We start from the raw sequence: 13,156 nt of genomic DNA on the forward strand, positions 1-13,156 counted from the left end.
CGTGCTTTCTGAGGTGTTTGTATGGGTTTTCTTTCTTTTCTTTTTTTCTGTTTTAGCTTACAGGAGTAAATGATAAAATGGCAGAATATACCAGCAGCGCAGGTGTCCCCTCCTTGAATGCAGCACTGATGCATACATTACAGCGACATAGAGACATACTGCAGGTAATATACTGGGCTTGAGATTTTTATGTCATTATAGGAGGGTTTTGAGTTTTCTTTACTCCATGAAGAAAACTATTCTATACTAGTGATAAGATTATATAGCTAATCAAGAAAACTAAACAAAAAATTAGAAACAAATTCAGTAAGTTAATGACTTGCAAAATTAATATATAAAGCAAGCAGTTTTCCTATACACACACACACAATAACCTGTTAGAAAGTACAGTGGAAGAAACTAAAAGGTTTTATGTATAATTTAATAAGAATGTATAGGAAGGACTTACATATATAAAGTTCTGCTGAGGAGCATAAAAGATTTGTCTCTAAATCAGCCTGTCCATTGAATGTTCCCTGATAGTTGGTCAGGAAGATCCACTGGAGAAAGGATAGGCTACACAATCCAGTATTCATGGGCTTCCCTTGTGGCTCAGCTGGTAAAGAATCTGCCTGCAGTGCAGGAGACCTGTGTTTGATCTCTGGGTTTGGAAGAGCCCTTGGAAAAGGGAAAGGCTACCCACTCCAGTATTCTGGCTTAGATAATTCCTTGGACTATATAGTCCGTGGGGTCGCAAAGAGTCGGACACAACTCAGAGACTTTAACTTTCATTGAATGTTATCCCAATGGAAATAACAGGGTTTTTCTTGTTTGCTTCATTTTTTTTTAAAAAATGGCAAAATGCCACCAAAGTTTATTTGAAATTACAGTCATACAAAAATAACCCAGAAGAAAACATGAGAAGATGAAGGTAAGTAGTAAAGGATGCCTAGTTCTACCACATATTAAAACCTGTTAAGAATCTAGAATAATGAAGACCATTTGATTCTGGAAAAAAATTAGATCAATAGAATACAACAGAGTTCATATATAGACCCAAATATGCATGAAAATTTAGTTTCTGAGAAAGGTGCTATTTTGAATCAATAGGGAAGAAAGAGATTATAAAATAAATAGAGTTGTTAAAACTGGGTAATTTCTGGCAGGGTCAGGGAGGGGGGAAGCACTCAATTTCTATCTCATTCCTCCTATCCAGAGTAAATTCCAAATGGGTCAAAGATTTATATGTAGAAAAAGAAACTATAAAATTTCTTGGTGGTTGAAATTATGCATTTTGGGGTAGTAACGGACTTTCCTGCTGCTGCTGCTAAGTCACTTCAGTTGTGTCCGACTCTGTGCAACCCCATAGACGGCAGCCCACCAGGCTCCCCCGTCCCTGGGATTCTCCAGGCAAAAACACTGGAGTGGGTTGCCATTTTCTTCTCCAATGCATGAAAGTGAAAACTGAAAGTGAAGTCACTCAGTCGTGTCTGACTCTTAGTGACCCCATGGACTGCCTTCCACCAGGCTCCTCCATCCATGGGATTTTCCAGGCAAGAGTACTGGAGTAGGGTGCCATTGCCTTCTCCGAAGGACTTTCCTAAGCAAGACCTATTACCAGAAACTTTAACAAGTGATGCAGAGATACATTGATAGAAATAAAAAAAGGGAACCCAGTAGAAAAGTGAGGAAAGGATTCAAACTTATTTATAGGAAATGAGTGGCCAAACTCATAAAAAGCTGGTCAGCCACATTCTCAAATGAAAAAATACAAATCAGAATGAGATAAGATTTTTCACCTGTCAGATTAGCAAATACTGAACCATTTGTAACCCATTTATGGCAAGAGTGCAGAAAAATAGGCACTCTTCCATTTTCTGGGAATGTAAGTTGTAGCCTTTCTAGAAAGCATTTTAGCACTATCCAAATTTTTGTGTAAGATTGTTTGACCCAGTTATTCTACCAGGCATTTACCCTTTAAATATACCTAGAGAGTACAGTAAAATATATACACAGCTTGTTTATTGAAGCTCTTTTTAACAGCCAGAAAAAGGAAAAAAAAGGAAACTAAATTGTTTATTGTAGGGAATTTATTAAATTACGGTAGTGGTGGCACTAGTGGTAAAGAATCCGCCTGCCAACACTGGAGACACAAGAGACCCTAGTTTGATCCCTGGGTTGGGAAGATCCCCTGGAGGAGGGTATGGCAACCCACTCCAGTATTCTTTCCTGGAGAATCCCATGAACAGAGGAGCCTGGCGGGCTACAGTCCATAGGGTAGCAAAGAGTCAGACACAACTGAAGCAACTTAGCACTTAGCATGCAGTCATAATTTTAAAAATTATATATTAAATTTTAAAAAATATAGGTTCAGTTTGCTAATAGGGAAAGGTTACTTGATATTTTATGAACTTAAAAGATTACAGCAGACTATGGTATGAATTTTTTTAGCATAAATGAATGAAATAATAAACTTGTATATGCAAAAAGATATTTCCTAAAAGAAACTGAAAGAAAATAATGACAGTATTAAGAACTGTGGAACAGAATGGTTTTTATTTTTATTTCATTTGGTGCTCTTTTAGTTCATGGTGCCCCACGTGCATGTATTATTTTTGCTTCTAAAGGATCAATAGGGGCTCTCTGGGAGGTGAGATTATGTTTTTTTGTTTAATCTTTTTAATATATTTATCTGAATTTTTAAAAGCAATGAATATTCCTTAATAACTTAAAAATATGGTAGAAAAAAGAAAAGGAAATATTCTAAAATTATTTTATTCTTTACGATTCTCTTCATTTGATTGGTTTAGAAATTAACTTTCTGCAGGAGTTCCAAAAAAGATGAAATTTGAAAATAAGCCCCATTGGGTACACTAATGAGTAGAAAGAGCTTCCGAAGTTTTATCCTAGGCTATTTGAAGTTATTTTATCTGAGGATTATTTTTTCTTTACAGTTCTGCCCTGTAAGACAGGGTATGAGAGGATACACAGGATGCTGCTCTAATGGCACTGTTACCCTCGTGCCGGGCTTCCCAGGTGGCACTCTAGTGGTAGAGAACCTTCCTGCCAGTGAAGGAGATGTGAGAAACCTGGGTTTGATTTGTGGGTCAGGAAGATCCTCTGGAGGAAGGCATGACAACCCACTCCAGTATTCTTGCCTGGAGAATCCCATGGGCAGAGGAGCCTGGCAGGCTGCAGTCCAGTGGGTTGCAAAGAGTTGGACAAGACTGAAGTCAGCATGCACGTACATACATACAACTGAAGTGACTACACACACACCCCACTACCACCACCCCACCACCCCCCACCCCCCCCACCCACCCCCCCCCCCCGGTGCCAAACTGTTTTCATTTGAAAAACGTTGGTCACTCTTTGGGAAACTGATTATAATGGTATTTTTTACCTCTTGACAATTAGATTTCTTAAATAGCAGTTTTCTTGACAGAGATTTGTAGTATAACAATACATAACTGGCTCAATAAGGTAAAAGTTTATGTTGAGACTGGATATTAATTTATTGCAGGATTATACACATGAATTCCATAAAACCAAAGCAAACTTTGTGGCAATACGGGAAAGGGAGAATCTCATGGGATCAGTACGAAAGGATATTGAGTAAGTTACCTTTTATATTATTTTGTAAGGTGTTTACTCAGAATTAGATTGAAAGTGTATCCGTGATTAACAACAAATTGAGTAGCAGAACCATGATTTAGATTTCAAGGTTTCTATTTCGCATTTCACAGTTCTTTAAACATTGTTGCTCCAACATGGTCCTAATCTACTTTGCTGGTCTTATCTCCCGCTTACCCTAGTTTTACCATTGACTCTTGCCAACCGTGATGTTCCTGTCTTAATTCAAAGTCCAGTTTAGATGATGTCTTTGTGAGTTTTTCTCTGATTGTCTCCTACCCACCTTGAGCATTACATTAATAACATTACCAATAACCAAAGCTCTCTGCGTTTCCCCTCCTTATGACCCTTTCTGTCCCTCTACCCTCTCCCTTACCATAACAATTACATACTTAAGTAGCTATTAGAGTAGCCTTTATTGCCCCAGAATCCGAAATCTGTTTTTTCCAGGTTTTATACAGACTCATAGCTTTACATCAAATTATTTAAGGACTCCTAGCATTTTTCTGCTGCTCTTAATCCATAATTTTTTGACTGTGTTCTTTTCCTCTCTCCCTTTACCTCACCTTTAATAATATAGCATTGTATACACAGTTTTGAAATTTTTTTTATAGCTGTTCTTGACTGACAAGGTCAAATCCATTGGGCATCTAATTAAAGCTGCAGTCTTTCCACTTTTAGGCCATCTGTTGAGACCTTTCCTTGTCTCACTTGTGATAGACTTACAGTATTTAGGTTTCATAAGTGTGATACGTATGATTCATGAACTGTGATGTGTACTACCATATTATGAACTGTAAATTTCATGTGTACTCCGACAAACATTATCTTGGAGTTCCTTTATTTTGTTGTAACAGTAAGACAGTTTTACAGCTCAAACCACTTAATATTCATTCTATTAAAAATTTTTGTCCAAAACTCTAAACCTAGGATTGTCCAGTCATCAGTTATGTTTTTATCTCCAGAAATTATCTTGGAAAATTAATTTTTATTGTTTGTCTCTGTTTTATCTTCTTATATTTAGTCATATGTACTTTGTATAACATATAGGAGTAAAGAAAATGAAGCATTTTTGCTGTATTTGGAATTTTGTAATATTATTAGTTCTCAGGCACATGTAGGCACATGTGTCTAGTTTCTTTGTAGTCTGTATACATATATATTTTAAAGAACGCATTGAGAACCAGTGTAACAGACAGCCTTTAATGTATAGTCATTTAGCTACCACACTATTTGTGGGAATTGCTAGACTACATTCCAGTGTAATAACTTGTTTTCTTAAAGTTTATCATGAAAGAAACATGTTCATCCATTTGCTAAACTATTTCTTGATTACTGACTGTTAGACAATATGTCAGTTGTAGTAGCAGGTAGAAATGAAAAGATTAACTTGGCCCTTTAGATGCCGGAGGGGAGTAAGCACATATTCAAATTAGTATAATATATGGCAAAATATAGTTAATGAGATAAAATATAGTAGTAATACACTCTGTGGATCACTATTAAAGAAAGTAATACACTGTGTGGATCATGACAAACTGTGAAAAATTCTTAAAGAGATGGGACTACCAGACCACGTAACCTGCCTCTTGAGAATTCTGTATGCAGGTCAAGAAGCAACAGTTAGAACTGGACATGGAACAACAGACTGGTTCCAAATAGGAAAAGGAGTGCATCAAGGCTGTATATTGTCACCCTGCTTATTTAACTTAGATGCAGAGTACATCATGAGAAACGCTGGGCTGCAGGAAGCACAAGCTGGAATCAAGACTGCTGGGAGAAATATCAATAACCTCAGATATGCAGTTGATATCACCCTTATGGCAGAAAGCAAAAAGGAACTAAAGAGCCTCTTGATGAAAGTGAAAGAGGAGAGTGAAAAAGTTGGCTTAAAGCTCAGCATTCAGAAAACTAAGATTATGGCATCTGGTCCCATCACTTCATAGCAAATAGATGGGGAAACAGTGACAGACTTTATTTTTTTGGGACTCCAAAATCACTGCAGATGGTGACTGCAGCCATGAAATTAAAAGATGCTTGCTCCTTGGAAGAAAACCTAGACAGCATATTAAAAAGCAGAGACATTACTTTGCCAACAAAGATCCATCCAGTCTAAGCTATGGTTTTTCCAGTAGTCATGTATGGATGTGAGAGTTGGACTATAAAGAAAGCTGAGCACTGAAGAATTGATGCTTTTGAACTGTGGTGTTGGAGAAGACTTGAGAGTCCCTTGTATAGCAAGGAGATCCAACCAGTCCATCCTAAAGGAAATCAGTCATGAATATTCTGAAAGGACTGATGCTGAAGCTGAAACTCCAATACTTCGGCCACCTGATGCGAAGAACTGACTCATTGGAAAAGACCCTGATGTTGGGAAAGATTGAAGGCAGGAGGAGAAGGGGATGACAGAGGAGGAGATGGTTGGATGGCATCACCGACTCAATGAACAGGAGTTTGAGTAAACTGCGAGAGTTGATGATGGACAGGGAGGCCTGGTGTGCTGCAGTCCATGGTGTTGCCACGAGTCAGATGTGAACTGAATGACTGAATTGAGTGACTGATAGTAGTAATAACTGATATTTAAGATTTTTTTTCTGCAATTACTGCTTTTTCATATATTATCTCTTTTTTTGGCTTCATATAATCTTTTGATATGGATATAAATTATTAGTCCCATTTTATAAAACTAGGTATTAGGAGTCTTGTTTGAGGTTAACTGGTTCATGGACTTCCCAGGTGGCTCAGTGGTAAAGGATCTGCCTGCCAATCAGTAGACATGGTTTCAGTCCCATTCCTGGGTTGGGAAGATCCCCTGGAGAAGGAAATGGCAACCCACTCTAGTATTCTTGCCTGGGAAATCTCATGGACTGAGGAGCCTGGGTAGGCTCCTTGGGGTCACAAAAGAGTTGGACACGGCTGACCAACTAAACAACATTAGTCTTCCAAGTCCAGTGTGGTATTGGTTATATTGTGCAGCTTTCCCTGGTGTTTTCTCTCCTGCTGCGCTTTGCGCCTTGGAACCTACTCTCAGGCAGTGTGGCTCGCTGTAATGGCATGACCCCTTCTGTCTCACTGCAGGATGTGTGCAGTTACTTGAATTTTTTTGTTGTGGTTCTTGATACTTTGTAAGTAAAGAACTGAAACATGAACATGTTGGTAGTAATGATGCAAAGCGTTTTCTTGTCAATTGTAATGAGCTGAAACCGGGATAGAAATCCTGAAGTACTCCTCAGCTGGCTGATCCGTAGCTTCCTTTTAGGGAAACGTTCCATTTCAGTGGCTTCCCTACCTCATGTGCTGTGTTGTAATCAATCAGGAGTATTATTCCCACTTGGGAAAAATAAAGACGAGGAAATAAGAGACAGAAAAGAAAAGGCTCTAAAAGCCCCTCTTTTCTCATCTTTTACCTTATCCTCCCAAACCTCACTCTGCAAGATGGACGATACAAAGTTTCTTGAAGACACTGTGTTCTTCCATACCCCATGACACTGCACATGAAGTCCTTCCTTCCTGAAATAATCCTCCACTTTTTACAGCTGTAAATTGTCACTTGTTCTGTAGGGTATCCTTTATGGCTTTTCACTGTTTAAGAAGGTTTTTGTATTTCTCACGAGCTCTCTAATCTACCTTCTGCCCTATAGTAATGACTACTCTCTTCTTTTGTATATAAATACTATAGTAATAGTTCCTATTATACTGAATTAAAATTAAATAATTTATGTACCTGTCTAAACTGTGAACAACTCATGGCTAAGTAGCATGTTTTACTGTTAGAATGTATGGTACCTGACAGATGTTGAATAAATATTTGCTGAGTTAATGAATAAACAAATGAATGAATGTATATTCTCTTTTCATGTACTTTAGTGAGTTGGACTTTTTGGGAACTGATACAAAATACACATGTTTAGAAATTATCAAATGTATATATAAAATTTAAAAAAGGAAAAGTAAGATTTTTGTCTAAGAATGTTGGATTATTTCAGTGAAAAATAAATTCTTAAGCTAGAAAGCCGCGCATATTTATCTATCATAGATGCCATTTTTAAAAGGAGATAAAAAGGATTATACATTTTAGTTGTATATGGAGAAGCTCAATTTGTCCACTTTGGATATTACTGGAGTAATCATTTAATCCTTTTTTATAGTGTCTGCCAACAAACATTCTAAAATTTTCTTTCTTCTAGGTCGTATAAAAGTGGGTCTGGAGTAAACAACAGAAGAACCGAACTGTTTTTGAAAGAACATGACCACCTTCGAAAGTAGGTATTATTGAATAAATGCATATTATGTGGTACATACGTATTAATTTATTTACATATATAGCAAATATTTTGTGCTGTTTATTATACCAAATGCTTTACGAGTGCTAATTCATTTAATTCTTCTAATGAAAGAATTACAACTTTTCTGACCATAATTAGGAAAGATAGGACGCTATCAAATATATACACAGAAGTCTGCATTCACATTACTTATTTGTTAATGTAATTTGTAATGTATTAGTAACTGTGAAGTGAAGTCGCTCAGTCGTGTCTGACTCTTTGTGACCCCATAGACCCTAGCCTACCATAGACTCTAGCTTATAAGCTTCTCCATCCATGGGATTTTCCAGGTAAGAGTACCAGAATGGGTTGCCATTTCCTTCTCCAGGGGATCTTCCCAACCCAGGGATCGAACCAGGGTCTCCCGCATTGCAGGCAGACGCTTTACCCTCTGAGCCACCAGGGAAGCTATGATATGTCTTTTATTACCTTAATGTTTGTTTTCTTTAGCAAGTCTATTGCCCTAATACTTTGCCTTCTACTGTAGGTTAATAATATATAGATACTGACTTATATTTGAATGGCCTGATACTACTTATATATGTCAAGAAGCTTTATAAACGGTAATTAGCCATACATCAAATTCAAAGAAAATATCTTTTCTAAACTCAAAATACCTAAAAACTTGGATGAACTGTGTGTGTGTATATATATGTATACACACACACACATACACATATATATAAAAATGTATATATATATTTTAAAATAAGCCACCATACTCTATTCCTGCTTCATCTAGTTTTCTTCTCAAATATACTGGTTTCTTTAATTATTTTCTTTGTATTTTGTTATAGAACTTAAGGATCAGAAAATTACTTAAACTCTGAATTTGGCCTCTAAACACTTGAATAGCTAATAACCATGATAGTTAAATGATATGAATTATGCTTTTGTTGCTGAATGTCGTAAATTAGTCATGTCCATACGAGCTTAATGTACTGTTCAATTTACTTTTCTTTGAAGATCACCACTTTAAATATGAGCTGTTGAAATCAGAACATGGAAAGATCAAGACCATTTTAGTAGAACTCTGGCTACTGCTAGTGTCAGAAAGTTTTTAGTGTTTTTTTCTTAGTATGTTAAATATTATTGATTGGCACAAGGGGGCAGTCTTTCCTAGAGTAGCTTATAGTTATTTATAGCTTTGGTAGTTCTTTCTGTATCTGATAAAGACCACCAAAAAAAAATTTTGCATTATATCTGAAAATATATTAATATATTCTTTGGGTACAAAGTAATGAATAGGATACTCAAGTAGCGTAAAAATAAAGATGAGCTTACATTAACGTTTTTATATTCATCAACCCCAAAAGAAGTTAAATAGAAATGCAGTTGTTTATGGATGATTTGATGCTGAAAAGAGTTTATCAGTTATGTAAGTTAATATTCTCTATTTCAGAACACATCATAAATTTTAAATGAAAATTTTTACTTTTGCGTTCATTCGTAATTCAAAGAAAACCCTTCCCACTATCCATTTTACAGGGGGAAAAATACATTAATTTAGGGTCACGCAGCTTAAATGATGTGTTTAGGGTTATAAAAAATAGCAGTAAGATTGGCTATCAAAAGGTATTTTCCATTTTTGTTTCTCGGGTGATTTTATGTAGGATATGTGAAGTGAAGTTGCTCAGTTGTGTCTGACTCTTTACGAGCCCGTGGACTGTAGCCTACCGGGCTCCTCAGTCCGTGGGATTTTCCAGGCAAGAGTACTGGAGTGGGTTGCCATTTCCTTCTCCAGAGGATCTTCCCCACCCAGGGATCGAACCCGGGTCTCCTGCAGTATAGGCAGACACTTTACCATCTGAGCCACTAGGGACGTTGTATGTGGGATATACTTTACATATATTCCCTTCAGCATTTTTGTGAAAAAGTTTGTATGTACTCATTCTATAAAGAAAGAAACTGAAGCAGGATGAAGTTGAGTGGAATATGAGCTGATGAGTGGAATATGAGCTGATGAACTTGAGGGGAGTTGTTAAGTTACATAATAGATTATTTTGTATTGGTATACAAGGTTTTTCTAGAGATTTCAGAAACATTATAAAATGCTTCCTTAATATTTCATATTGTTTATGACTCAGGTAGGTTTTTATGAGTTCAATCCTTTTATACCATTTATCGAAAGAACAACAAATGGAAACTATGATTCCTCACATTTTCTCTTAGTCTTTCTGTTTCTGCTGTAAACAAATTTGTTGATATTAAAAAAAAAATTTTTTTACACCAAAATATTTTTAAAAATACTTTGATGGGGGAAAAGAAGCAAAAACTGTCTCCCCATTAAACTTGACTTCCTGTGTATACTGTGTAATGAAGACAGTGTGGTATTAGTGGAAGAACAGACAGATCAGTGGAACAGAAGAGAAAGTCCAGAAAGAGACACACAAATATAGTCAGATAACCTTTGACAGAAGAGTAGAGGCAGTTCTGTGGAGAAGGGATAGTCCTTTGAATAAGTGGTGTGGGAACAACCGGACATCAACATGCAAAAAAATGAATATAGATGCTGACCTTACACCTTTTCCCAAAATAACTCAGATCATAAATATAAAGTACAAAACTACTAGAATCATGTAGAATATAATATAGAATCAAAATAACTCAGATCATAAATATAAAGTACAGAACTACCAAAAGTTTTACAACACAGGAGAAATTCTAGGTAACATTGGGTTTAGCAATGTGTTTTTAGATGCAGTGCCAAAAACATCATGAACGAAAACGTTAAGATTGAATTCATTAAAATGAAAAACCTCCGCTCTTCCAAAGACACTGTCAAGATGATGAAGTGGACTGGAAAAACATACTTGTAAAACATATCTGATAACGGACTGTTATCCAAAATACACAAAGAACTCTTAAAACTCAACAGTTTCAGTTCAGTTCAGTCGCTCAGTCATGTCCAACTCTTTGCCACCCCATGGACTATAGCACGCCAGGTCTCCCTGTCCATCACCAACTCCTGGAGTTTACTCAAAGTCCTCTCCATTGAGTCGGTGATAGCATCCAACCATCTCATCCTCTGTGGTCCCCTTCTCCTCCTGCTTTCAATCTTTCCCAACATCAGGGTCTTTCCCAGTGAGTCAGTTCTTCACATCAGGTGGCCAAAGTATTGGAGTTTCAGCTTCAGCATCAGTCCTTCCAATGAATATTCATGACCGATTTCCTTTAGGATGGACTGGTTGTATCTCCTTGCAGTCCAAGGGACTCTCAAGCGTCTTCTCCAACACCACAGTTCAAAAGCATCAGTTCTTCGGTGCTCAGCTTTGTTAATAGTCCAACTCTTACATCCGTACGTGACTAGTGGAAAAACCATAGTTCTGACTACATGGACCTTTGTTGGCAAAGTAATGTCTATGCTTTTTATTATACTGTCTAGGTTGGTCATAACTTTTCTTCCAAGGAGCAAGCATCTTTTAATTTCATGGCTGCAATCACCATCTGCAGTGATTTTGGAGTCCCAAAAAATAAAGTCTGTCACTGTTTCCATCTATTTGCCATGAAGTGATGGGACTGGATGCCATGATCTTAGTTTTCTGAATGTTGAGTTTTAAGCCAACTTTTTCACTCTCCTCTTTCACTTTCATCAAGAGGCTTTTTAGTTCTTCTTTACTTTCTGCCATAAGGGTGATATCATCTGCATATCTGAGGTTATTGATATTTCTCCCAGCAATCTTGATTCCAGCTTGTGCTTCCTCCAGCCCAGCGTTTCTCATGATGTACTCTGCATGTAAGTTAAATAAGCAGGGTGACAGTATACAGCCTTGACGTACTCCTTTCCCAATTTGGAACCAGTCTGTTATTCCATGTCCAGTTCTAACTGTTGCTTCTTGACCTGCATACAGGTTTCTCAGGAGGCAGGTTACGTGGTCTGATAGTTACATCTCTTTCAGAATTTTCCACAGTTTGTGGTGATCCACACAATCAAAGGCTTTGGCATAGTCAATAAAGCAGAAATAGATGTTTCTCTGAAACTCTCTTGCTTTTTCAGTGATCCAACGGATGTTGGCAATTTGATCTCTGGTTCCTCTGCCTTTTTTTAAATACAGCTTGAACATCTGGAAGTTCACAGATCACATACTGTTGAAGAAGCCTGGCTTGGAGAATTTTGAGTATTACTTAGCTAGCGTGTGAGATGGGTGCAATTGTGTGGTGGTCTGAGCATTCTTTGGCATTGCCTTTCTTTGGGATTGGAATGAAAACTGACCTTTTCCAGCTCTGTGGCCACTGCTGCGCTTTCCAAATTTACTGGCGTATTGAATGCAGCACTTTCACAGCATCATCTTTTAGGATTTGAAATAGCTCAACTGGAATTCCATCACCTCCACTAGCTCTGTTCATAGTGATGCTTTCTAAGGCCTGCCTGACTTCACATTCCAGGATGTCTGGCCCTAGGTGAGTGTGAGTGATCATACCATTGTGATTATCTGGGTCGTGAAGATCTTTTTTGTACAGTTCTTCTGTGTATTCTTGCCACCTCTTCTTAATATCTTCTGCTTCTGTTAGCTCCATACCATGTCTGTCCTTTATCGCGCCCGTCTTTGCATGAAATGTTCCCTTGGTATCTCTAATTTCCTTGAAGAGATCTCTAGTCTTTCCCATTCTATTGTTTTCCTCTATTTTTTTGTAGTGATCACTGAGAAAGGCTTTCTTATCTCTCCTTGCTATTCTTTGGAACTCTGCATTCAAATGGGTATATCTTTCCTCTTCTCCTTTGCTTTCTGCTTCTCTTCTTTGCACAGCTATTTGTAAGACCTCCTCAGGCAGCCATTTTGCTTTTTTGCATTTCTTTGTCTTGGGGTTGGTCTTGATTCCTGTCTCCTGTACAATGTCATGAACTTCTGTCCATAGTTCATCAGGCAGTCTATCAGATCTAGTCCCTTGAATCTATTTCTCACTTCCACTGTATAGTCATAAGGAATTTGATTTAGGTCATACCTGAATGGTCTAGTGGTTTTCCCTACTTTCTTCAATTTAAGTCTGAATTTGGCAATAAGGAGTTCATGATCTGAGCCGCAGTCAGCTCCCGGTCTTGTTTTTGCTGACTGTATAGAGCATCTCCATCTTTGGTTGCAAAGAATATAATCAATCTGATTTCAGTGTTGACCATCTGATGATGTCCATGTGTAGAGTCTTCTCTTGTGTTGTTGGAAGAGGGTGTTTGCTGTGACCAGTGCGTTCTCTTGGCAGAACTCTATTAGCCTTTGCCCTGC

At 37.5% G+C, this 13,156-nt stretch overlaps 1 protein-coding gene and 1 non-coding gene across 2 annotated transcripts in view; one reads left to right on the plus strand and one right to left on the minus strand.

The window, feature by feature from the left end:
- Window positions 1-13,156, plus strand: part of GOSR1 (golgi SNAP receptor complex member 1) — a 34,136-nt gene that overhangs the window by 8,846 nt on the left and 12,134 nt on the right. The window contains exons 4-6 of the mRNA XM_052658326.1: window positions 57-164; window positions 3,503-3,594; window positions 7,800-7,874. Coding sequence (XP_052514286.1) covers window positions 57-164; window positions 3,503-3,594; window positions 7,800-7,874 — 275 coding nt within the window. The remainder of the gene's footprint in view (window positions 1-56; window positions 165-3,502; window positions 3,595-7,799; window positions 7,875-13,156) is intronic.
- On the minus strand, window positions 9,688-9,759 carry TRNAY-AUA (transfer RNA tyrosine (anticodon AUA)). The gene has a single exon. It is a non-coding gene; the product is annotated as a tRNA-Tyr (tRNA).

Source organism: Budorcas taxicolor, chromosome 19 (genome assembly GCF_023091745.1).
Source record: "Budorcas taxicolor isolate Tak-1 chromosome 19, Takin1.1, whole genome shotgun sequence".
In the NCBI taxonomy this organism is placed as follows: Eukaryota; Metazoa; Chordata; class Mammalia; order Artiodactyla; family Bovidae; genus Budorcas; species Budorcas taxicolor.